Below are 23,298 nucleotides of genomic sequence, written 5' to 3' on the forward strand. Positions count from 1 at the left end.
CCCCCCCCCCCCACCTCTCGAACGGTGTGCACCCTCGTCGACGTTGACACTGCACCCTTGCAACCTGCCCGCGCCTTTTCTCGCGAGCGTTTCCACGCCAAAAGCTTTGTTTCAGCCGGCATTGTGCCATGAACCTTCGCCTTTTCGGCTTCCAACTCTATCAGACGATGGTAAGCTCATCGTCGATCGTTGCCAGCTTTGGTTATCTTTGTCGCCGCGATTTTGTCTTCGTACTTTGCCACTTTTCACCTTTTGTGTTGGTAATGCGATCAGAGTGGATGCTTTTGAAATTTATTTTATTTGCCGATAAAATTTTCGATTTAGGATATCCGATTTTGTGATACTTAGTAAACTGCAATTTTTGTGCATTTACGGATAATTTAAAAATGCAAAAATGTACAACACGCGTGTAACATACAGAGATGTAAAAAATATTCAGTTTTTGTAGGCTTTAACGAGCGAAATACATATTTGCGTAGTTTTCATTGCCTCAGGTATGTTAATAAAAATTTCAGGTTTCTGATTTTGTAACATGGCAAGCCAAACATTTCAATGCAGTTTTGGCGATATAGTTGGAAATTGAACTTTCTGAAATTCGATTTGTTCCGTGATGAGGTTTGTAATTTGAGGTTTCTGTTTCTGTGGCAGGAAAAATTATATTTGTCAAAAATGATGATTACGTAATTGGAAGGAGGCATTTGAGATTCATTCCGTTTGATAATAAGCTTTTCAATTTCAGTTTCGATTTCGTGGTATGCGAAGTTGTGGAGATTTAGTGAGATTTCTTTCTGTTCATTATCTACCTGCTTAATTATTTTTCTATCGCTACAATTATGAACTACTGTGATTTAAAAATACACAATTTTTATTTCACGTTTAGCAAAAATGACTGAATTTCTACAATAAAAGCCAATTACAAGTAAATTATATCTTAAAGGACTCGGGGATACCTTTCACCGAAATAAATTGAATTGTTCAATATTTCAAAGCCAGCAATCCTGGAATCATAAATTAAGGCTACGGAACTTCCATAAATACAAATTCGCGCATAAATATAATTTCGTTTGAAAATCCTGCTTATTGAAAAAAATCAAAGAGCATTTCGCGGAAAGAAATTATCTCCGGCCGCGGTTCAAGTTTCCTCTTTCCATTTCATGGCTTCCTCCCTCTTGATGCTCTTAAACTTTCCTTCCCGCGGAATGGCAAAGGAGAGAAAAGAGAGGAGAAGCGGCGCGTTTAATTGTAAGTACATTCAATTTACCTGGCCGATTCCTTTCTTTCGATTTCTTTCAATTTCTGCTCCACTCTCCGCGTCTTTTAAGCAACGGCGAAAGGAGTTGCTGGAGGATGGAATAACGGGAACAGAGAACGCTGGAAAAGTTTACGCGGAAGATGCTCGCCAACTTTGCCTTTAACTTGCGCGCTCACTCGCTAAACCCCCTCGCACCCAGACCCATTAATAAATCGGGCTCTTCGACTAAGTTGCGTAGAATAATCAATAATTCGATGAATTACCGAGAAGGATGAATGACTCGGCGAAAATACAAGGGTCTGCCCCGTTGTAATTCCTCAGCCGGTGTACCATGGTGGTTTGTTAAGAGCCATGGGGAAAAATTGCTGGTAGTATCAAGTCGAGCTTTGGGGATCGGAAAATAATTGCACGCAAATTGCAGGATGTTTTTAGTATATTAATATCTCGAGTACAAAAGCGGAGATTCGAAGTGGAATCAGTTTTCAGTCGATATGAATAGTTATTATTTATTTCTTTTTTTTTTTTTATTAATGGATTAAGGGGATCATTCAGTTAGAGTAAGTATAAATAGAAAGGATGATTTTAATCCTCAACAGTGTCTGCTTTTCAATTCGTAAATAATTTCTCGGAACGAAAAATCTCTTATTGAAGGATATGGAAAATATTGAACAGCTGTTGGATGAGCATATCGAAATTAATTTTATTGAAAAGTACAATCTTTCTGGGATATTTGTATGAAATTTCACATTAGAGATTGTTAGAGTAACGAAGTTATCGCATTTTACTCTCAACTCTAGCCAATTACACGTATACGAAGTTTAGTTGGAATCGTTGATTGGATTTTTCTAGGCACAGTACTAGAAATATTAGAAAATATTGTCCAGCTAATTTGGCTGAGATTTTACATAGCTTTTTTACTTCGAATGATTTTTTACATCTTTTCGTAGGATATTTTAAGAAATTATTACCTTTTATGTACAAAGAGAATATATTTGTAAAAGAAATTTTCAAAAATTGCAATTACTCTATATTATAATAATATTGCTAAATTTCCTACGATTTTATTTATCTATTGAAAAAAAAATTGGTGTTTCTTCGGCTTCTGTTAAACAACAGCACTTCGAAACCCCGCATCGAAAAATGCATTTTATCTTATTACTTTTTAATAAACTTTATACGATTGTCAAACATAAATATTCCTTCTAAATGATCTAAACTTTACTTTAAAATTATATTTACATCTCTTAGAGATTACATTATAAATAAAAACCAATCTGTCTGACTTACATACATCAATTTGAAATCACGCAAGATTTGAAACATCAAACAGACTTCGTTTCACTTTACAACAACTTATACTTTCGAACTTTTTTAATGAATATCGCCCCTTAAGCTTAAATTAAATGCGCAGACGTATTATTTCTTAACGTAGTAACTGACGTCGAAGCTTAAGCTTGTAAAAAGCTTTCTATGAATCGCGTTCTATGAATCATTTTTCTCCTGTTTTCTCCGTATTTTTCTACCGTTAGGAAATTTCTTCAGTTTTTTCTTTCTCAAATTTTCTTAAATCCTACTAGTAAGCTCTTTATCCGATTAAAATAAAAATGAGATTAAAATATAAAGAAAATAAAAGAAGATCGCAGCAGGGTTAAATTCAAACTGGTTAGTCGAACGAATAGAAAATCGAACTTTTATTCCATCCTTTCATTCCATTATTCTTAGAATCGGTATTAAGAGTAATCGATATAAAATTGGATAATACCAGGACTTTTTACTGGCACAGTTCACGGAACTTTTATCGAGGCGATCATTGACGTGGTCTGGCTTCTCCGCGTCTGGTTCCTCGTTAAATATTAATCCCCTGATTCGATCCACTTGCGCTTTAAGCATCGTGAGAGGGCAGAGACTGTGCTTCCGTATTCCTGACAAGAACACCACGGTTGCAACTGTCACCTGAACGGTAACGGGTTTTATGGTGTCCTGGTTCTGCCGGCGCTAGTTTTACGACCTCCCCCATTGGCTACAGCGGTTGCCCTATAGTATAGTTACGCTGAAGTGAAGGTCGATACGACTCCTCCTGGAGCATGCTAGCTCTCTGTTCGATATTTTCCTTGGCTACCCAAGAATCCACCCAACTTAAGAGTAGAGAATTATTATTACATCGGTGCATATAAAATACCGCCCTTCTTTTTTAACTTTAAATTTTAGTGGGAAAAACTATCCATTTAATTTCGTTCTATCGCCAATTACTAAATACATCGAAGATGAAGAAATTTGCCATAAAACTCATATATGTGTGATACATAGATGTGTGAAATACTGAAATGATTTATAATAAAAATATTACAATTTCGTATGAGGTCTACATTTGGAAAATGTGCTATTAAAGTTGCTGGTAACACAGAAGCACTTGAGGAAGTTCAAAGGTGTTCTTATTTAATTATTTAATCAAATTGAATTATCAGAGGAGATACTGTAACAGTTCTATTTCGAGGGTGTTTCATTTTAGAACCAATAATTTGCATAAGTCTGAAACGATGGAACTAATCAGTTACTCTGCTAGTGTATTGAATGACAAGTAGAAATTCGATTAAATATATGATTCTTTACATAAATAATGAGCGGCAAAAGTTTTCTTTGATAAAACGATACTGTAGATGTATCGAATTAAAGTACACCGTACAATTAGAAACGTAGTCTGATGGTTTGGACTATTTATTCTAAATTCCTCTTACAATTAGTATCACTCTCGCTTGGTCGAACTATAGATTCGCTGGCTCACAATACAGACCGAATAAATTAAACACTCTCACATTCCTCAAAGATATCAACCCCGCAAGACATTCCATCCACATCAGGCCAGGCTGATTAAAATGAAACCCGAGGGCCACACGCTGATAAGCCAAGCCACAACATAAACAAAACTCGAACGTTTAATTAGATCCAGCCAGAGCCACCAATAAAACCAATTACGGACTCCCTAAACACACCCGTTGCCCCAGCAAGCGCACCAAGGCACGTTTCCACTGCTGGTACTTGCTTTCCTTGCCTTCACGCTGCCAATCTCTCTGCTACTAACAGAATTAGTCCTCTCCCTCTCTGAATTCAGCACCATCGCCTCCTTTTCTCGACCAATATCCAAGCTGCCACTTCTAACTGTCCTCATTGAAGTCAACGAAGGCCTCTTCTTAGCGTTGAAGTAGAGAGACACCCTTCTCATCTGTTCCTTCTTGGGCGAATCTTGACCAGACGAAGACGATCTGCTCTCGTTTTTATCCTCCTGACCCTCTGATGTAGTCGTAGTAATACTAAGTCTCGTAGGCTTCTTTCGTGTCGATTTTCCAGGAGACTCTGGCACTTCCGACGACGTGACGCTACTCTGCTTCTTATACTTTCTTTGAACAGTAGGTGACGCAGGTTTTTGCTCCTTATTGGCGCTACACTTCTCTTTTTTGCTCGTTCTCTTCCTACGTCCACTTGGTGTACTCGGTACACTTTCTTCGTGAGAAAACACGTGTTCGTCTTCTTGATGAGAATCTCCATCTATGGAGGTCTGCGTCTGAGCTGGCACCTTCAATGTTAGGTTGTCGTAGTACATCATCCCTCTTTGTGGATACAAGCCTCCTCTTGGCAAAAATGGCACGTTCTGATACAAATTCTGTGTGTGTAAATAGGGATTGGTATTTAACCTACGCATAGTGTTGAATTCGTAAGGAGTAGGTGGACCTACTAGAGTATGCGGACTCGGTCTCTCAAAAGACGTTACCTGAATCTGAGGCTTGCTCGTTGGAGACATCAGTTTTCCATTCATTAGTTGGTTAGATGGGATTAAGAGACGGTTCTTGTCAGACTGAACCGGTCTGTACCTTTCTGAAAAAGGAACTCTGTTAAAGGTAGGCACTTCAGATTGTGATGGGTAGCAGCACAGGTTGTCATCGTTCACTTGGACGGACAGCGGTCTGGTGACATTGTTCTGGTTCATGTAGCTGGTAGACGGCTCGAAACTTCGTAGAAAGGGGTTCTTGAAGAGTCGATAGTCTATGGTGGGTAACTTGGGGATTTCTGGGATGTCGGGGCTCACTGCCTGTTCCACGCGAGGCGCCTTCAGAGTGACGTTCAGGTACGATTTGTATGGCTTCGAGTCTGATATATTGTCCAAAGTGTTGTCACTTCGGGTCAATATTTGCTGCTTACTGTTAGATTGATTGACCGAAGCGGTTTGAGACTTACTAGGTAAATCCTGCCACGACATCGACTTTGTCAATTGATTGGTCGTACCTGATTTGACTTCAGCGATTAGTAAGTTGTCTGTACTTAGGAACGTCCTCTGTTCACTTTTATCATTCAACAGATTGCCCTCGTATGGAATTGCTCCATCAACGTACAGATCAACTGATCCCTTTTGAGATGTGAACTGACTTTTTGAGACTACAGTGGATCCAGTCTTGCCACTACTAGAACTATTCCCGGTTCCAAAGTGACTGACAGTCGGCGAGGATTCTTCAGTCTGTTTCTTTAATTTCGAAGGCAGTGGGGCAAAAAAATGCTTCGGTTTCTCAGCTCCTGATAACCCAGGACTCTCTTCTGTCTCTATCTTCGTTGCATCACTAACATTCAAATCCGTTGGTCCCTTCATATTTGGCAAATTTGCATTCGTACTCCAACCATTTTCAATCATCTTCTCCGAATTCTGACGACTATTTCCAAAGAATGTCGAGTTGAGTGGATTATTTGACAGTTTTAGGCCAACGCCTCTTCTTTGCACAAAGCTTGGAAAATTTGGAAAACCACCGATGGTCGATGCGAATTGTTGCTTTAATTGTTCCTGGTGAATTGTAGCAAAGCTCTGGATACTTGGTGTTCCGTCAGTATCGGTTGCTCCATACGTCGTCACCTGTGTCTGAGGCATTATAACGTTACTTTGCCAGCCTACAGGAGGAGCGTGTATTATTTGATCGTTGATTTCATTTATAGCCGGACCTGCTAAACTTGATATTGGGCCTATTCGGTCTGCATTTATTCTTGGACACGGAGAAGTTAGCATCGTTGATGCATCAGCAGGAAGCATTAGGTTTAGCGTGCTTGGGAACTTGAAAGGATACTCGTTATAGTAAGTAGAGCTACCTAAGCAAGTCGATGATTGATAGGTGCCAGGACAGAAGGGGATGTTGTCGTGAAGTTGCCTCGACTTTAGGATAGAAAGTGGACTTTTCTGTTCTTTGGATTGCAGAACATCTTCCGAAGAAACTTCCTTTTTATCCTTGTCTCGTTTCGGCTCTTCCTCTTCGTCGACCACTGATAAGTCGTCGAAGTCTACGTGTAGCCTATGAAGGCCGTTACTAGTCATTTTCTCCGTGGAAATCTTCTGATTTTCCGCGTTGTCTAATTGCTCAGATTTGTCGGGTTCTTTGGTGGTATCTTCGCCCTCCTCGCTGAGCTCTTCGTCCTCCTCGAAGGAGTAATCAGATTGCAGATCGCCATCCTCATCGGAGCGATCCTGAAATGTATAATCCTTTAAATCTCTTAATTATTCTAATCTGTAACATTTTTTGTACATACCATGTACATTTTAATTTTTATTAAAAATACAGTTTTTATAAATTTCGTAACAAGTACTTCTGAATTTTTACATCGATATTCAAATTGATTAATTCCATCAGGACATTATAATAATTGTAATAACTTTATAATAATTCTAATAACTTCTCTCTGGTCTTCTTGTATGCAAACAATCAAATTTTATATATTGATACGTAGACTACAATTATTACACTGCTTAAAACAACCAAGGAATCACTGCTATAAACGTTTCGATTTCACCAATCAGGAGAATAGAGTCGTCGAAGTATCCTTTAGAAACAACAGATTGATATACGTATAATGTTACTTATATGATACTTTGATAAAGATTGACTTTAAGATCATTGTCCAACATCCAACTGTTTTAAGCATTGTTTAAGTAATTATGTAAATTAAGTGGTTTTATCTAGAATGTATACTTTGAAAATACCAGAAATCTTAATTTCTTAACAAAATTAAGAAAAGGAGTTGTTTCCAGAGTCGTGAATCATTCATGGATGACCACGCAAGTCCTAAGCAGATATTTATATGAGATATTAATATATCGATATTCGATTTCGGGAAAGTAATTTATAAACTTGTTCTCGCTAATTCCTCGCGTACATTAATTTCCCATCAGTATCCTTCAAATCAGAATACCACTGCGAAAACAAAGTTTCTGTTATCAATCAAATACGCAAAATCTGGAAAATCGACGAATCGATCAGTCATCCCTTGTCTCAATTCACAATGAACCAACTTTAGCATCGAGTTACCTCGTATTCTTCGCTTTCTAGGTGGCACTTTTGCCTCTTCAGGATCTCCTCGAGCTTGTCGTACTCGTCCCTGAGGCTCCATATCTCCCTACGCAGCTGCTCGTTCTCTCTGCGCAGCTTCTTGATGTCGTTCTGACCTGAAATCGAATTAAATTACTTTCCTCCCTTTTTTTTTTTTATTTCAATATATTCCTCCACAATTTGCGCGAAGAGACGTTTGACAAATTATTGTAACTATTACAATAATTATTATTGTTATTATTTTATACCGTAATTAGGTCAAATAGGTGTTTCCTCCTTAGAAAAACAGATTAAATTTTATTCGTTATCATTGTCGGTATCGTATTTCAGAACGAACGTTCTTTTCAATTGCGTCAAAGACAATCTTTGTGGCTCGATTTATTTTCAAGTTCCACTTCAGTTTCATTAACGTTTCGAGGTTCGGATTACGACTGGACACAGGCCAAACACACGTACCTCTACATAAACACTCACTGGAAATTGAGTAAATCTAATAAAATCAATAAAGATCATGGAAGAATACGTTTCCTGGCCGTGTAAAATGAAATTCGTGCAAAAGTACCGGTAATTTTCTGCGTATAAAAGGAGTTACGAAAGTTGAAGAGCGACTATTTTATTTAATTGTGTCAAAAACACGAATTAGAGTTATCAATTAGTTTCATCACGTTTGAAACGAACCACCTACACAAACACAATAATTTAAAGATTCTTCGAGTTCAAAGGCCCAAGCACTAAGTACAATAGGAGGGCTCTTACAGTTGCAGATTCGAACCCACTGACTTCGAACATTTACATGTTAAACGACGACTCGAACTCTCAAAGATCAAGGCTCGAAGCTCATTTCAACGATGCTGAATCCGCTTGAAAATGCTCGGAAAACTCTACACCACGTGTTCTCTTGGAACTCGTTTTTCTCGTGGAAATCACTTAATCACGATCTGACCGGTCTGGTAACGGACAGACCGTCCGTTGCACCAATCGAAACGATCGATCATTGGTCAGGCCTGGTAACAATCTCTAACCCTTCGTCTTTCGGTGCGTCAAGGAACTGGTGATAAATCACCCACGGTGAGAGACCTTCAAATTACTTAGCCGGTAGATACGAATAAAGTTTCGGCAAAGCCTAATCTAACCGACGAAAGGCTGGCACGCCGCGAAATAAATGAAAAATCGCGATAAAACGAGGCTTCCTTTCTTCGTTCTTCTGCTTTTTGTTCTTCTCGTCCTACGCGCGCACTTTCAAGGCGCGCTTTTTGATCGATCGTTCGGCGAAACGGAGATTAGGAGGTCGATTAGATGGACTTCATGGATTGTTTCCATTGTGTCTGTTGGCCGTTCTCGAGTGATTAATGCGATGCTCCCTCATCGTAGAGGAAGCTCGGTGTTTAGAGGGAACACGCGAACTGCGGTTGTCTTCGCGTCTCGAGATACAGGTGCGCAGGAAGTTCGCCTGCCACTTGTCTGGCGAAGGGATTGTGACGATAAGTGGGAAGTTACTGTGTAAGGAGTACGGGAAGTTCGCATTGTTCCGTCAGGCTTGATTTCGGCTTTCGTAAACGTGGTTCCGATTCTTGGCAATTGCTTCGGACGCTGCGATCCAAAATTGCATCAACATTATTTTTCTAACCTGAAAGATTCTTTTGTTTTCCATATGTTCGCGCGTGCATCGCAGATTGTCGCTCTTTTAAGCTAGGAGATTGTCACAAAGCCATAAATTAGCGACAGAAAAACCAAAGGGTTCCCGCACATCCCAAACATCCCGCAGGTCATCGAAACAACAACGTAGAGAGTGTTCCAGTGTCAAAAAACAGTAACAGCATGATCATCTCTAACCTGGACCCCGGCGACACTACTGGCGACACCCCCTCCATAGGAGCCAAACTCATAGTGTGTAAACCTTCCTAAAATCAGCTCTGGACATTCTCTGTTCTAACACTCTGAACCGTCACTCTGTTCGATTCGTACAATAAATTTTACTACTATATCTAAAGTTCAATTCTTTATGTTATTTGTGAAACGTTCGAACTGCGACGCGAGGAGATCACCGGTGATCTGTCAATTTCGTCATTTCTTGTGTCTTCTACGTGATACGATCAAAGTCGTTAAACGTTAATAATATGATCGGTTTGATAGTTTGTCATTAGAAACTGTCTAGGAATAACGAAGTTTAGGAGAATTGAAACAATAATATCTGCTTATTCTCCGAGATCATGGACATGGAATGGATCGTGGAACATAGAAATCTTTCCATTATTCGACTTGAAAACTCGTTTTATGATATAGCAAAGACTAATAATTTGCTCAGATTTTTTGAAAGCCTGGAATAATACAAAAGCTAAGCGTGACCATAAACGACTGCTACGTTCTTTGTAACAAATATATATATATATTTTTGTTTGGTCAAGATGTGACAAAAGTCTGATTGGAATGCACGATTTCCCGTTTCCATTTCGTGTTAACACTAGAACTACCACATCAGTCAAATTGACTGATTTTACAATTTTATTTTAGAATTTCTATTTCATGTTACATTTTTTTCCGCAATGATGTAATAACTTTCGCAACGATAACTAAAAGAATAATATAATGAATATTATTTTGTTTTTTATGTATTCAAACTCGAAATAATTTTGTATCAATGCTATTTATACTAATACCAGTTAAAATGACTGATACTTGTCAAAGTGTAACAGGGTTCTGCTATCTGTTTATCGATCCCCAATTAACCAGTTTCCTTGTTTTGTACAACTCCCCACACGTTTTTTCAAATTTTTGCCGCGTATCATTCGATATGATGATATCAGTTATCAGAAAAATTCCAGATCGATCACTGGATCGCTAGATGTTAACACTAAAAATACCACACCAGTCCAAATGACTGGTTCTACAACTTTATAAATGTGTCAACCCTCGTCTAGGGATCATGGCCCCAGATGGATTAATAATACCAAAAATGTACTACATAACATGGAATTACTCCTGTAAGAAAGTAATAAATCAATGAATATAAAAATATTCTATTATTAGTTATTTTTAAAGACTAGTCATTTTGACCGTTTTTTGGTAGAAATAGCTTCGTATTAACCATCGGTAGTTTTAGTGTTAAGCATTTCCTTAAAACAGTACAAATATCGCATATTAAAATAACAGCGACATTGAAATATAGAAATTCGTGAATCATAGTAGGACCAAAAAAAAAAATCCTTCGAAACAGTCCAGAGATTGTGTGAAAAATTTCCGATCATGTACCTATCATAAAACCGTTAGAACGTTTGATACCGGAAGCCGCGCGTTCTCCATTATCCATCTCCGCGTTCGAAAACTGCCAGTCCGGTTTCATGGCCGCTTATCGGCCGCGCAAACACGCTTTATAAGCAGCCGCGTGATAACAGGCCGCTTAAGCCGCACGCGGTGCCCATTGCATGGTGGAACAAGAAAAGCCATGTGGTAAATCAGGATTAAAACGGCGCTGGCCGCTTGGAAATTTAAATAAATTAAATCCTTCCGGAGGTTCATAAATTCGGATTTTCCGGCTGGACACCAACGGCTATTTGGATCCTATTAAATCTCGCGCCTCTATCTCTCGGTCGTTTGCATTTTTTCTTCCTCTTCTTCTTTTTCTACATCCCCGCTGTATCCCCTCTTGTGCATCTCTTAGAAAAAACCTTTCCTCCACCGATATTCTCGTTTCATTCGATGTCGTGATGCTCAAGGGTTTGTAACGAATCGCCACGTCGCGTCGAGTCGAGTCAAACTCGAAACGTTTCTTGTCTATTGGCCGAAACGTATCTACGTAGCATGGAGATTGACGAGGATAATGGATATAACTGTGAAAAGAGATCGTAACTAGGGATGAATCATAGTGATGTTAGCGTGTAATGTGCGATCGTATTTACAGGCTAAATGACTTTTATAAGCATCATATCTCGCGGTCTTGAGACGATACTTTGGGTTTACGAGTGTATGTAAATTCGTTTTGCAAGACGTGTATATTCTAGTTTTTATGTAGGATGTTTTAATAGTGAGTTTTTGTCTTGTTGAAGATAGGTTACGGTTCTTTGAAATTCGTTGGAAATTGTACTATATGATAAGCGATGCTTCTTTGGTTCTTACATTTATTCATTTATTTATATTATTTATACGTAGTATTTTATTTGTATTATGTTGTGGGATGTGGCTTATTTTATTATATTTAGTGCATGGAATGATTTTGATACCGTGGTAATAAGTATGTTAACTATAGTGATAGGTTAATTATATAGAATTAAATTCTTGCTTAATGTAGAGGTTCATTTGCGAAATATTTATTAGAAATATTTATTAAATATATCCGGATCGAAGGAAATATCTACCTATTAACGATTGTTACTTTGAAATGTCAGAAAAAATATATTTTACCAAATTAATACTTCAAGTTGCCAGGTATGCTTTAATATTTCTATTTCAATTAGCTGTTTTAAAACGTGAACATGTTGCCGATTTGGGCGAATATCGTAGCGTAACATCGTCCTTTCCAGCAAGTTATTTATTCCAGAAGGATTTCCGCGTTGGCGAAATGTCAGGGCTCCGTGGGAGTGATATTTGTAAAGATGACACGGAAGAACGTGTTCACGGCTCGTAACGCTAGTTTGTCATGCACCGAGTATTCCTTATTTCGTCGTATTTTTCTATCTGCTGAAACATTCAGCCATTTTTCAAACGCGGAAAATTTTCCAACGTTGCCTTTGCTTCCATTTCAACGGGACCGTCTTACGAACGAATTTAATACGAAAATTACTCAACATCGTCTAAAAACTATCTTATCGACATAGACAATGTACAGCATTAGCCAGAAGCTTCGAACCGGACTCATATATTCCATACGCAGATCTTAGTGAAAATCGTAGGATGCAAGCTTATCTCTCAACTATCGAGTGCAATTCAAAATCACCAACTTTGGATTAACGAGACCCTGTCAACCTTTCGCCCTAAAATATTATCCTGGCTGAAACCATTCTTACCCTCTAAACATGCTACCAATTAATTCAAGTCCAGATCAGAAAATGGTGCACATAACTCCTGTCAAATTAACGCGAGACTTGAGCGTGCAATTGCCACGACAACCGTCGTATTTCGCCGTACTGCCTCCTACCAAACCATAGAAAACAAAAACGCAGCTCGTGGTTCTCCGTTCCAGCTCTATATTAATTATTTCACCGGCGAGGGAAGGTTTTGTCGATCGCAACTGCGTTAGACCGGAAGAGGTACATAAACAGAGACGACGTACATTAACTCGGAGATTGGTATGCTCGATGGAAAAAGGAGAGGAAACACGGAGGCCGGCGTTCTCTCTGTTAAAGAAGAAACTGATCAAAGCAGCAGCGCGAGCCGCGTATTTGGTTTCGTCAAGTTTCCATCGGGGTTGGGTTGCGTACGTTGGCCCCTTTGAAAAATGGAAATTGCGTCCCGTGGATGCAAACGAACGTCGAGCAACGGCGAGGAAACGGCCGTGGGCTGTGTTTTCCCTCCCCTTTGAGCTAAAAACAAGAAATCGCGTAAGCCCGGCTTGATTGATCGCGCGCCCCTCCGCAAGAAAACTTCGCGCCTGTTTGCCCGTCATATTTACGGCCGATGTTAACGAACCAGAGAATCGGCAGAGATAGAGAGTAGTTGAACCGGGTTTTAGGATGACGGTCTCTGTGGATGGTTCAAGCGGCTCGTGAATATTTTTAGGAATTATTTAAACTGCCGCGAGGTGTGGTTGGAAAACAGCAGAATTCAGTGGAAGGGATAGGTGCGCTGAATATTCATTTTTAATGAGCTAATGCGAATCGTTCAGCCTCGATTTTCAACTTTTAGATTTCGGACATAACGAGCCGAAAGATGTGCAGAGATTTGGTTGGAACAGGTTCTTTTTGCAATGACGGTTGAGCGAATATTTTAAAAGGGATGAAATTATTGGAATTATTGCGGCGTGTACGATTGAAAAACGGTGGAAAGAGAAAATGAATAGGGTCAGAAGATATTCATTTTGATGTGGATTACCGAAAGGGCAAAATTGCCAGAGTTTTTACATTTCAGGTAACAAGTTTAAATATTTGGTTCGAAAACAGTGGGAATATTTCAATTTTGACGTTCGAAACTATATTTGCCTATTCTTATTTTCGAATGTAAAATCGTACACTTTTAATATTACGAGTTGGAACGTGGAAAAAAATGCAATTGAGAATATTTTTAGATGAAAAAAATTATTGAAATCCTTCATCGTGGTATCGTGAGATATCGTGGTTGAGAATGTAGAAAGTGGAAATTAAGAGTAATACAATAATAATAGTAACAAGCATAATGATATTCATTCAATTTAACGCGCGATAACGATGAAATTGTAGATATTAGAAGAAAGAACGTCAGATTTTCTGAATTTCAGATCGATTACCGAAGCTGAAACAACGGGAATTTTGAAATTTGAAATTTCAAACCGCAGACTTTACATTTCTTCGCGCTTCTATCCATTCTCATTTCATCTCTTTATTTTTCACGATACGTTGAAATATTTAAAGTTCCCCGGGTTATTACCCGAGTAAACTTATGATATTCAAATTGGGTTATATTACAAGCACAAAGAAATAACAAATCTTCGGTTTCCTTGCATCTTTTGAAATAATAGATAGGACATTTTAACCGAGGAGAACAGGATCCTGCACTTTGAATCTCCTTCCATTGCATTCGCTTATTTCGCATCAAAACGAGAACTGATCTGTCAATGAAAGACTTTCATAGAGCCTGCAAAGATTGCACCAACGACAGTAACTGTATTACTAGGGAAAATGCCGATCGTCTATGCTTAATGGCACGGTCGGTCCTAAGCCATAAGCTTGTAAGCTTATAATCGAACGTGACACGGGCGTCTGCCAGCGGCCAAAATTAGATCACGCCAATATCCCGTGTAAATTATCGCGATCAGGTTTGAGAGAGGCGAGACGACGTGGCAAGCTCGCAGGAAACTCGAGGAACCGATTACCATAATGCAGATTGCCTTTCGTATTTATAACCCGCGTTAATTAACTCGTCGCCTCCCGCGCGAAGATTAATCCGCCTCGGCGAGCATTCCTTCGAAGCGTTGATATTTCAACGAGATCGACCAATGATGAATCGAGACTCGGTTTCTCGAGCACGCTAATTGCCGTTTTATTGTGTCTGCAGCGTCCTTGGTCGTTTCGAGAAGCGACTATTATATCGTTGTTTCAATGATCGCGAGTTTCGAGCGAAGTAACTCTGTTCTCTGTAAGATACATAGTTTCGCTATGTTTTTCTTATACTCATTTTAGCGTATTTTGCTAAACTTTCGATGAATCGGATGGGCTTGAAACAGAAGTTCTAACCGCTCGACAGTTGGATGGTTTTAAGTAGAATAAGCTTGTTTTTGATCAGACTCGCGGTCTCTACTTTTAGTCATTCTTCTGAAATTTTTAATGCTAATTATAAATTTAAAATTGATTTACGAGCATATTACACGTAACTTATAGTCGTATTCTTTTGTAAAATGAAAATGTTTAATTAGCTTTCTTCTTAAATCGAAAATGTTTAGTATAAATCTGTTTTCAATCAGGTTTATCGATACACTTTCGTTTTCTTTCGGATCGTAATGATATCGATAGATCTGCAATTGAGGCGGATATGATTTCTTCATTTTGGAAACGAAATTCGGAAAAAGCGTTTAGTAGAAATTATAGATTCTATGTATAATAGTTGGATTATCTTCTCGCAGGAGACATCGGTAACTCAGGAAGATTCTACTTTTTTGAAACTCTGCAAATTCTCAGGAAAACTTTCGTGGAAACTTTGATATAATTATTACAAAATTTTTCTTCTTTATACTTTTTGATTCTTCACCTAAAGTTTCAGGTTTTCGTTAGGAGTATCAAACAAGTCCTTTGTTGATCAATTTATAATATTTTATTAAGTTGAGATTAAATAAATTTTCTAAAGTCTAATGTCATAAAAGAAGAATAGTTTCTATAGTAACTTCTATAGCCAATGTGAGTTAGAATAATTAGAGGTTCATAAGAGGAGCAGAATTTTCCGAAGTTAGTAGAATATGCTTGTTCCAGATCAAACGTATTCTAGTCTACAACTATATATATGTCCAATTTTATTTATTTTCTGAATTCAACCATTCTGTGATCGAAACAAACGATTCCGTCAAGTATCTCATACTCCAAATTGACAATTAGAGATTACTGTTTTACATTAAATAAGGGAGATTTACATTAAAATTTGATCAGTCGTGAGATTATCGAATTCGATGAAAATTTGTATTTTTATACGAAGAATTAAAATCACCTACACACGACTGGTGCAAAATTTCATACTAATTGTATTTTGACGAATTTTATATTAAAATTTAGAGATCTCGCGTACGGCAGATAATTTCTACCTCGATTCAGACTCACGTCTGTCTACATTAATGAATACCTGTTTTCATCGAGTTTTCTGGATTTTCGGTTTGAAATAGAAGAAATGGAATATTCTTCTCTAAAACGTACGTACAATATTGGCAGAGCGGAGAGAATTTGACATTTCCAATTTATATCCTACTCGTTCTCGAAAATTATTCAAACTGTTCACTTCGAAATAGAAAGAACAGAAGATTTTTTTTGGAACGTATTTGTAAAATTGGCAGAACGGAGCAAGTAACGTGACGTTTTCAATTTATACGTATCTATTCTCGTAGTTCTCGAATCTTTGCAAGTGAAATTAGACGAAACAGAATATTCTTCCGTGACTTATTTTCAAAGTAGATAAAATCAAATAAATGTGATGCGACAGTTTTCATTTATAAATGTCTATCCCCGTAAATTTCGCAGTTTTTAGTTCAAAATAGAAGGATCAGAATATCCTCTGTGCCTTTAAAATTGGTAGAATGATATATTTTCCTGTGATTTACCTATTTCCAAAATTGACAAAATCAAATATAAATGAGATTTAATAGTGTTATTTATACATAATGCATAAACTATGAGTTGTTACGCATTTATGCAAAATTTAATATACAAAGTTTAAAATAAAATATATACAAAGATACGTAAACTATTCGAAAGAACATTCGTCGTAATTTTTAATAGGCGAAACGAACCTCTGTTTAGATTCTGCCTCTTTACGCGTGTTCGTAAAAATATAAATTTGCATAAAAATCCACAGTCTAATACTGAATTTCCAAAACCCTTTAATTGAAAATAGTGGAAACATCATATTCTTCCCGAAGGTGTTCTTCAAAGTTGGCATGATAGAGTAAGTGGTTCTATATTTTTAACGGTGTTGCGTATGCAAGACTATCGCCCCAGGGAAACCGTCCCATTGACAGAATGACGAACGTTCCAGGTAGTCGGTGGTTACTCCCAGGGCTTATAAATCAGACGATATTTCCTGTTTCGACGTTCACGGAGACGTCCCGTTTCCTGCGTGCCATCTTAAAGTCAATCCTCGTGGAAGCTCGCTGGCTGAAGTGTTTCTTTCCATTTTTAGATTACTCAGAAACATTCGAATGTACTTTTGGTTCTCTGCATCTCCGTCTGCCTTTTAGAATTTCTATACCTATTTTTAACCTACGTTCGTGCGAATTTTATTCCTTTCTTTTTATCAAATCAAATCTTTTTATCAAATAGATTTTCCAAGTCTCGCCTACTTTAAAAAATTGATATCATCGTCTTTTAAAATGCGTTTAGTCTTGGTACGTTTAATTTAGCGTATTTTCAAGTTCTGTGTGATTAAATAATTTTTATAAATCGTCGCGTTAGTATTCCATGTGCTTCCGTACGAATATAATTACTAAAACACAAATAAACGTCAAATATGAAACATAAGTACGTCTAAATGAAACAAATCAAATTTATATGAAATTTGGAAGTAAAGAAACGAATGAAAAGCCAATTCATCTAAATAAAATATCCAAAGAATAAAGCTCATTGTGATATTTGATGTGAGAAACAAATCTGTTCTTGAATTTTCTTTCCTACGTTATACTAAAAAAAAAAAAAAAAAAAATGCGAATTTTCATGCACATCCACAGTTTAATCGTGGCAACTAATCGTGCCAAAACTAATGGATTGTGAGTGAGAATTTACGACAGTCCCCATTGTCTATGCACATTTTCCTGTTTCAAATGCAAAGCAGGCTAATAATTAGGTAATCCTTGGATATGATAATGTTATCTAACTTCAACGCTCATTGTCGTAATTTAATGTATTTAACTTTAGCTTTCTACGATAGATCGTTTCAGGATTTTCTCCATTCTAAGGCTAAAGTAGTGCTCCTATCTACATCTCACCCACGGCGTCATATTTCAGGATCTTCGTAAGTTTCCTAATCCGCTAAGTTCGCTATAAGAGGATGGATCTTCGATGAAGCACTGGCTGTTTCTAACTTCAAAGCAAGGACCGGTTAAGTAGTCGTGCAAAGTAGAATTACTTAGAAATCGATCTTATCTTCGAATTTTACCGTGTCCAGGGCAGCGTGAACTTTCGAAATTTGCGTGTTCAAAGTGAGAAGCCTTGTTCAGCTTCCTGAACTTTCTCGAAACTATAGAATTTAATATCATAACAAGCAAGCGTTAGTTCCAAAACACAATCTTCATCGTCACCACATTATTCTATTTTATTTTAGATTATTCGTCAAACTCTTTATCGAGTACTTTATGGAAAACTTTCTCTAAATTGCAGCATTTAATATTACAAGCAAACGTTAATTTCAAGAAACAATCTTCATCGTCACGACATTGTTTTATTTTATTTTATTCTCTATGGAATGTACCTTTTTTTACATGAAAAATAGAAAATATAATGAATGCAATGATATACAAGGTTAATCGATAATATTGTGAATTGAAGCTTCACGGAATTTATCGTTCAGTTTATTGGAAAATTCTAATACTGAATTTTTCATAAATGTAAAATTAATATGCAAATCAGAAAATCGGCAAGCATTAACATTTCATACTTTTCAAGATTTGCAATCTGGAAAGCGAAGGAGGTAGCCCCGGTTGTCCTCGTTTGCTATTCAACACTCGAAAGAATCAACGTGTCGCGTAAATCGACAATTTTCAGACAAGTTATGGCGTCTTGGGCAGAAATCCTAGTTCCTCGGCTCGACTATCACATTCTTTTGTCGAATATAGTTTATTGCACGTTCGGTTGCACCTGCGAAAAACACAGACGTAGCGAATGTCGTCGAAATAAGAGATCGTTGTTTATGGTTTCAAGCAACAGACAGGCTTCGAGGTATTGCTGCACGCTCGAGTTTTACAACCACTACAGTTCTCTTGACACTAAATTATCGTCGGAGCAAGCGTACAGGGTGTCCCTGTAGGAAAAGGCGGTATCACGTAGGTATCGATAAATCTTGGCTGACGAGTTTCATGCAAGATATATTGCCACAGTGTCGAAATTTTGGTTTCAGCTATGTGCAGTGAACATATTCTGATTTCCTTTTAATCTATTGCCCTTTTCTAAAAACTTTCTTTCTCAAGGCGACCTAATCATTTCTTTATCAAACTAGAGTTTTTGTATTTTTCCTTATTCGTACGTTTTCGTACATTTAAGTAACTTCCCTTAAAAATTCCACTTTAATTAGTTGCGCTTTTCTGTAATTTTTTTTTTCAACTTTCATACTTCCTTTTTTTCCATTTATATCTTCATTCATTTCTTGCTGATCGTAGTAGGTATATTTCTGTATACAAAATAACTGGGTGTTTAGAAATGTTGTTCTCGAGTCAGCTTATACATGATCATTGTTGTATATTTATACAGCACGAAAGTGGTAACAATTGTGATCACTACACTTCTAACGATGCACAGAGAAAATAACATAAACATCATTTCTCTACAGGATTTCCGCTTGATTTTTCCTCTATGTTTAGATATTCGAGACACCAGAAATTTAAATATTTACTATTTTCGAGCCAAGATTTTACTCGAAATTTACATCTCTTATGAACTTAATTCTTCTTCATGTAAAATTCGCCAGACTCTGGGAATATCAATTTTCTAGAAATCAGTTGCTTCGTCACTTAGATGTTACAATTTTGCGTTCTATTTAATCCACGATTCCGTATAATCTTTACAATCTGAATTTCCTGTTTCTCAAAAGTGCTAGAAAGCTTAAAAAAGTGTTAGAAAGCTCGCTGCTTTACTTATACCACAACTTTGCCCTTTTTGTATTTTATATCTATGATTTCAAATTTGCAAATTAGATTGATGTTGTCTAAGTGAGTCACCCTATATTCCCGGTTATGGAGCTCCATAGAACGCTGGATGACGTCGTTCCCAAGCATGACCATGTCAAAATGCCCATTTGCCCGCTTTTGAATAATCACCGACGTCGGTATTTTTAACTGGAAGAAGTTGGAGGAGTAGTTCCCGGAAAGCATTTGTAAAATGTCGAGACGACAAGCTTTCATTGAATCTTTAATCTTTACTGTGGAATCGTGGACAATCTGTGCTGGTAGCGTTCGTTTTCTTTTCTTTCTTCCGAGAAACGTCCATGGAAAAACAGAAACGTTCGTGTAGAGCCACGCTATGTTCATTATTGACTATAAGCGTGGGATTTCTCAGTGCTTGGAGCAAACTGCCACTCTTAATACTCGTTGCACTGGTATATGAAGCTTTGTATGGAACAGAAGAACGTAAATTTTATTCATTAATCGAGTGAAAAGATATTTAATAAGTTTTTTCTGAAATTTCATATTTTTCTCGTTGGTATGTCAAGTACTATTAAAATATATCGTTCATTGTCTTTTTTATCTTTCTGCGTCGTTCTGTCGAAACACGTAAATGTAAAGCAGTACTAACCCATATTTAAATAATACCCATATAGCGATGATGACGCAACATATGCGTCAATGGTAGCGAAAGTGTTAAATAAATATATTTGATATAGAATAATTAAGGAATAATTAAAGAAAATTAAATCTACGTAAACTTAATATCTCGTTGGAGATTCGAAAAATGATCAGTGGAAAGTTAAAGGATATTGAAATGGTAGAGAGTGAAAGATCATAAGAGGCAAATAGCATAACGAAAGAAAAATCAGGGAAAATAGAAAATCAGGACAAAAATTCGTAAGATAATCAGAAATAAAAGTTCAGAGAAATCCAAAGAATAATCACAGAAAAAGCCACAGAAAATCTCAAAAAGTACTAGAAACTGAAAAGGCTATGAATCACATCTAAAAGTCCACACGTCGAATCGTAAAATAAAAGTTGGCAAATAATCAGGAAATAACGAAAGAATGCGAGAACTGCAAAGACTTCAAATTCAAAACGTCAAAGTGATCAGAGAATCAGCTGAAAAATCCAAACCACGTGTTGAAGCCATTCGACAGTGTCTGCTCAAAGCGAGCCACCGCAATTCCAAAGAAAACAATGTAATGTCCAAGTTACTCCAAGCCAAACTACCCTGCTACTGGGCTTCCCTCTTTCACGGAACTCCACTTTCGAAACAGAATTACCCAATTTCCTGCAACCACGACATATACATGTAGACACCCTTCTACACGTATACACACGTGCGTATATAAAGACAAAGACCACGCTTGTAGAAAACGTGGAATACGCAGGCCTTGTCCGACAAGTCAGTCGGCAATGTTGGAGATCCAAATCCGCGACAGGCAAAATAATTTAGCCCCAGTAAGTTCGATGGTCCCTTGAAAACCCTTGAACGAGGCTTCCTCTATAGATCTCCCTTCGAACTTCTGGTCATGACGTTTACTCGACAAAGTTTCTGTTGTGGTTTCGAAATGCGAATATCGCAACTTCTCGTAAAGTAATAATGCAATAATACAGTATTACAAGCTCTCGTTGTAAAGTAATAATAATCACAATAACCCAAATACACACTACAAAAGATAGTTGAAAATGGAAATTATAAACTAGATTGGGACAAAGCAATGCACATCGATAAGATGCAGTTGCATGTAACAGGCCGGATATATTTATATTACAAAAGAGAAAAGAAAAGCTGCGTAGTCGACGTTACGGTACCAAATGATACGCAAAAGGAACGAGAAAACATGAAAAAGCACACTCCATTTGCAATAAAAATTCACACCAATGGAAATAAGAGAATGTGACAGTACTACCGATGGTTATATCCGTCATACTTATCATTCATAAACAATGAATTTCTCCAGTTATTTTAAAACACTAGGTATAAAGACACGCCTTCGTTCAAACGTACGATCAGCTACGATATTCGAAAGAGCGGCAATAGTCGAGAAAACGCTACGACAATAACACGAGAATATAGATACGAGCTGGTGAACACGAACACGTCATGTAATCTTCAAAAGCACACAAGTATAAATAGGGATGATAATAACAATAAAACACACCTAAAGCTCTAATAACAAATAATAATACCCTTCCCTACACACAAGAAAATTCAACGCCTCGTCCTAACTTGGTCGAAGCACTTTGGGGTGAACAAATCCATCCTTCAAAAGATGAAAAAAAAGAAATAAAAAGCAATGATAATAATAAAACACATCTAACGTTCTACGCAAAATAGAGACACATCGGCGCATAAAAATCATTATTCTTGGTCACATGGTCATTGGTACGAAATTTCTTAAATACATGATGGACAAGGCGAATATTTGACGATAATTCCGTATTTACCATAAACATCGGCGCATCTTAAGAAAAAGAAATAGACGATAATAATATTAACGATAATAGTACTGATAATTATAATAACAATGATAATGATAATGGCGGAGCGATAATGGTCGGTTCCGAGTTCACCAGGAACTTTGGCGGGGAACTTTAAATGCGCGCCGACGGGATAATAGGAGAGTCTCGCAGTTCGGGCAATTTATGGCGGTCATTCTCTGGACGATAACGAAACGCCGCCGCGCTACCGCGAGAGGCGAAAACTTGTCAAAAGGCGAAATTACCGTTGACCCAGCACGTTTAATCCGCCGTAGCGATGTTTGTTAGTTTGTTCTAGCACGGGGAGGGCCGAACGCCGAGGATACACGAGTTTTACGTTTCAGATAATTTCGTCTATTTTTGGAATTTTCGGAAAACGTGGGCTGCTACACTGGCGAGAGACACCGAGGAAAATGTATAATTTTAGTGGAAATGTATTCTTTACGAGGTTAGATTCGAAGGTATTAGGTTTCTTGGAAGTTTTAATTTAACGGGCAAATATTAGCATCTATTCAATTTTCACCTACCATCTATCACAAACCATGTTAAGGAAGAAGAAATTTGCTGTTTTAGATACGTGCAACATTAAGAAAACTTGTTAGAAAGAGTTTATTTATAGAGTTCTTATTTTATTGTAAGATTTACAAAGAGTTTATGTATTTCTGAAAATTAACAATGGTCAAACGACGTGACTCATTACTGTATCTAGTTGTATGTTTACATCTGTACATATTTTTATCGTTCTGAACATCCGCCTACATCTGCATAGGAAATAATTTTTCTAACTTCCACTTTGTATCCACGTCATCCACCTACGCTATTTCATTTATCCTAACTGTGAAAGAGATTAAAAAAAAATTATTTTTTTTATTTGGGAATAGTTTACAATCCATTCTTATCGAGAATTATAAGTAAATTATTCTGGCGTGGTACTATAACGTGAATAATAAATGATTATCGTATGTTTGATTCTAGCTGAATCTAATCTTTAAATCTAGAGAGTAATG

General features: G+C 37.4%; 2 protein-coding genes across 7 annotated transcripts in view; one reads left to right on the forward strand and one right to left on the reverse strand.

The window, feature by feature from the left end:
* Nucleotides 1-23,298, forward strand: part of LOC100749595 (tyrosine-protein kinase transmembrane receptor Ror) — a 356,505-nt gene that overhangs the window by 89,088 nt on the left and 244,119 nt on the right. The gene's annotated exons all lie outside the window — the stretch shown is intronic.
* LOC105680879 overlaps nt 1,933-23,298 on the reverse strand; it is a 59,447-nt gene continuing 38,081 nt past the window's right edge. For 4 of the 5 annotated variants that reach the window (XM_012386621.3, XM_012386624.3, XM_012386622.3 and 1 more), the window contains 2 exons: nt 7,588-7,724; nt 1,933-6,749 (listed from right to left, as the gene is read on the reverse strand). In XM_012386621.3, the coding sequence (XP_012242044.1) occupies nt 4,233-6,749; nt 7,588-7,724 (2,654 nt within the window). In that variant the 3' untranslated portion in view covers nt 1,933-4,232. The remainder of the gene's footprint in view (nt 6,750-7,587; nt 7,725-23,298) is intronic. The other variant, XM_024368219.2, reaches the window with a different exon arrangement.

This window comes from Bombus impatiens, unplaced genomic scaffold (assembly GCF_000188095.3).
Source record: "Bombus impatiens unplaced genomic scaffold, BIMP_2.2 scf_0406, whole genome shotgun sequence".
Lineage (NCBI taxonomy): Eukaryota > Metazoa > Arthropoda > Insecta > Hymenoptera > Apidae > Bombus > Bombus impatiens.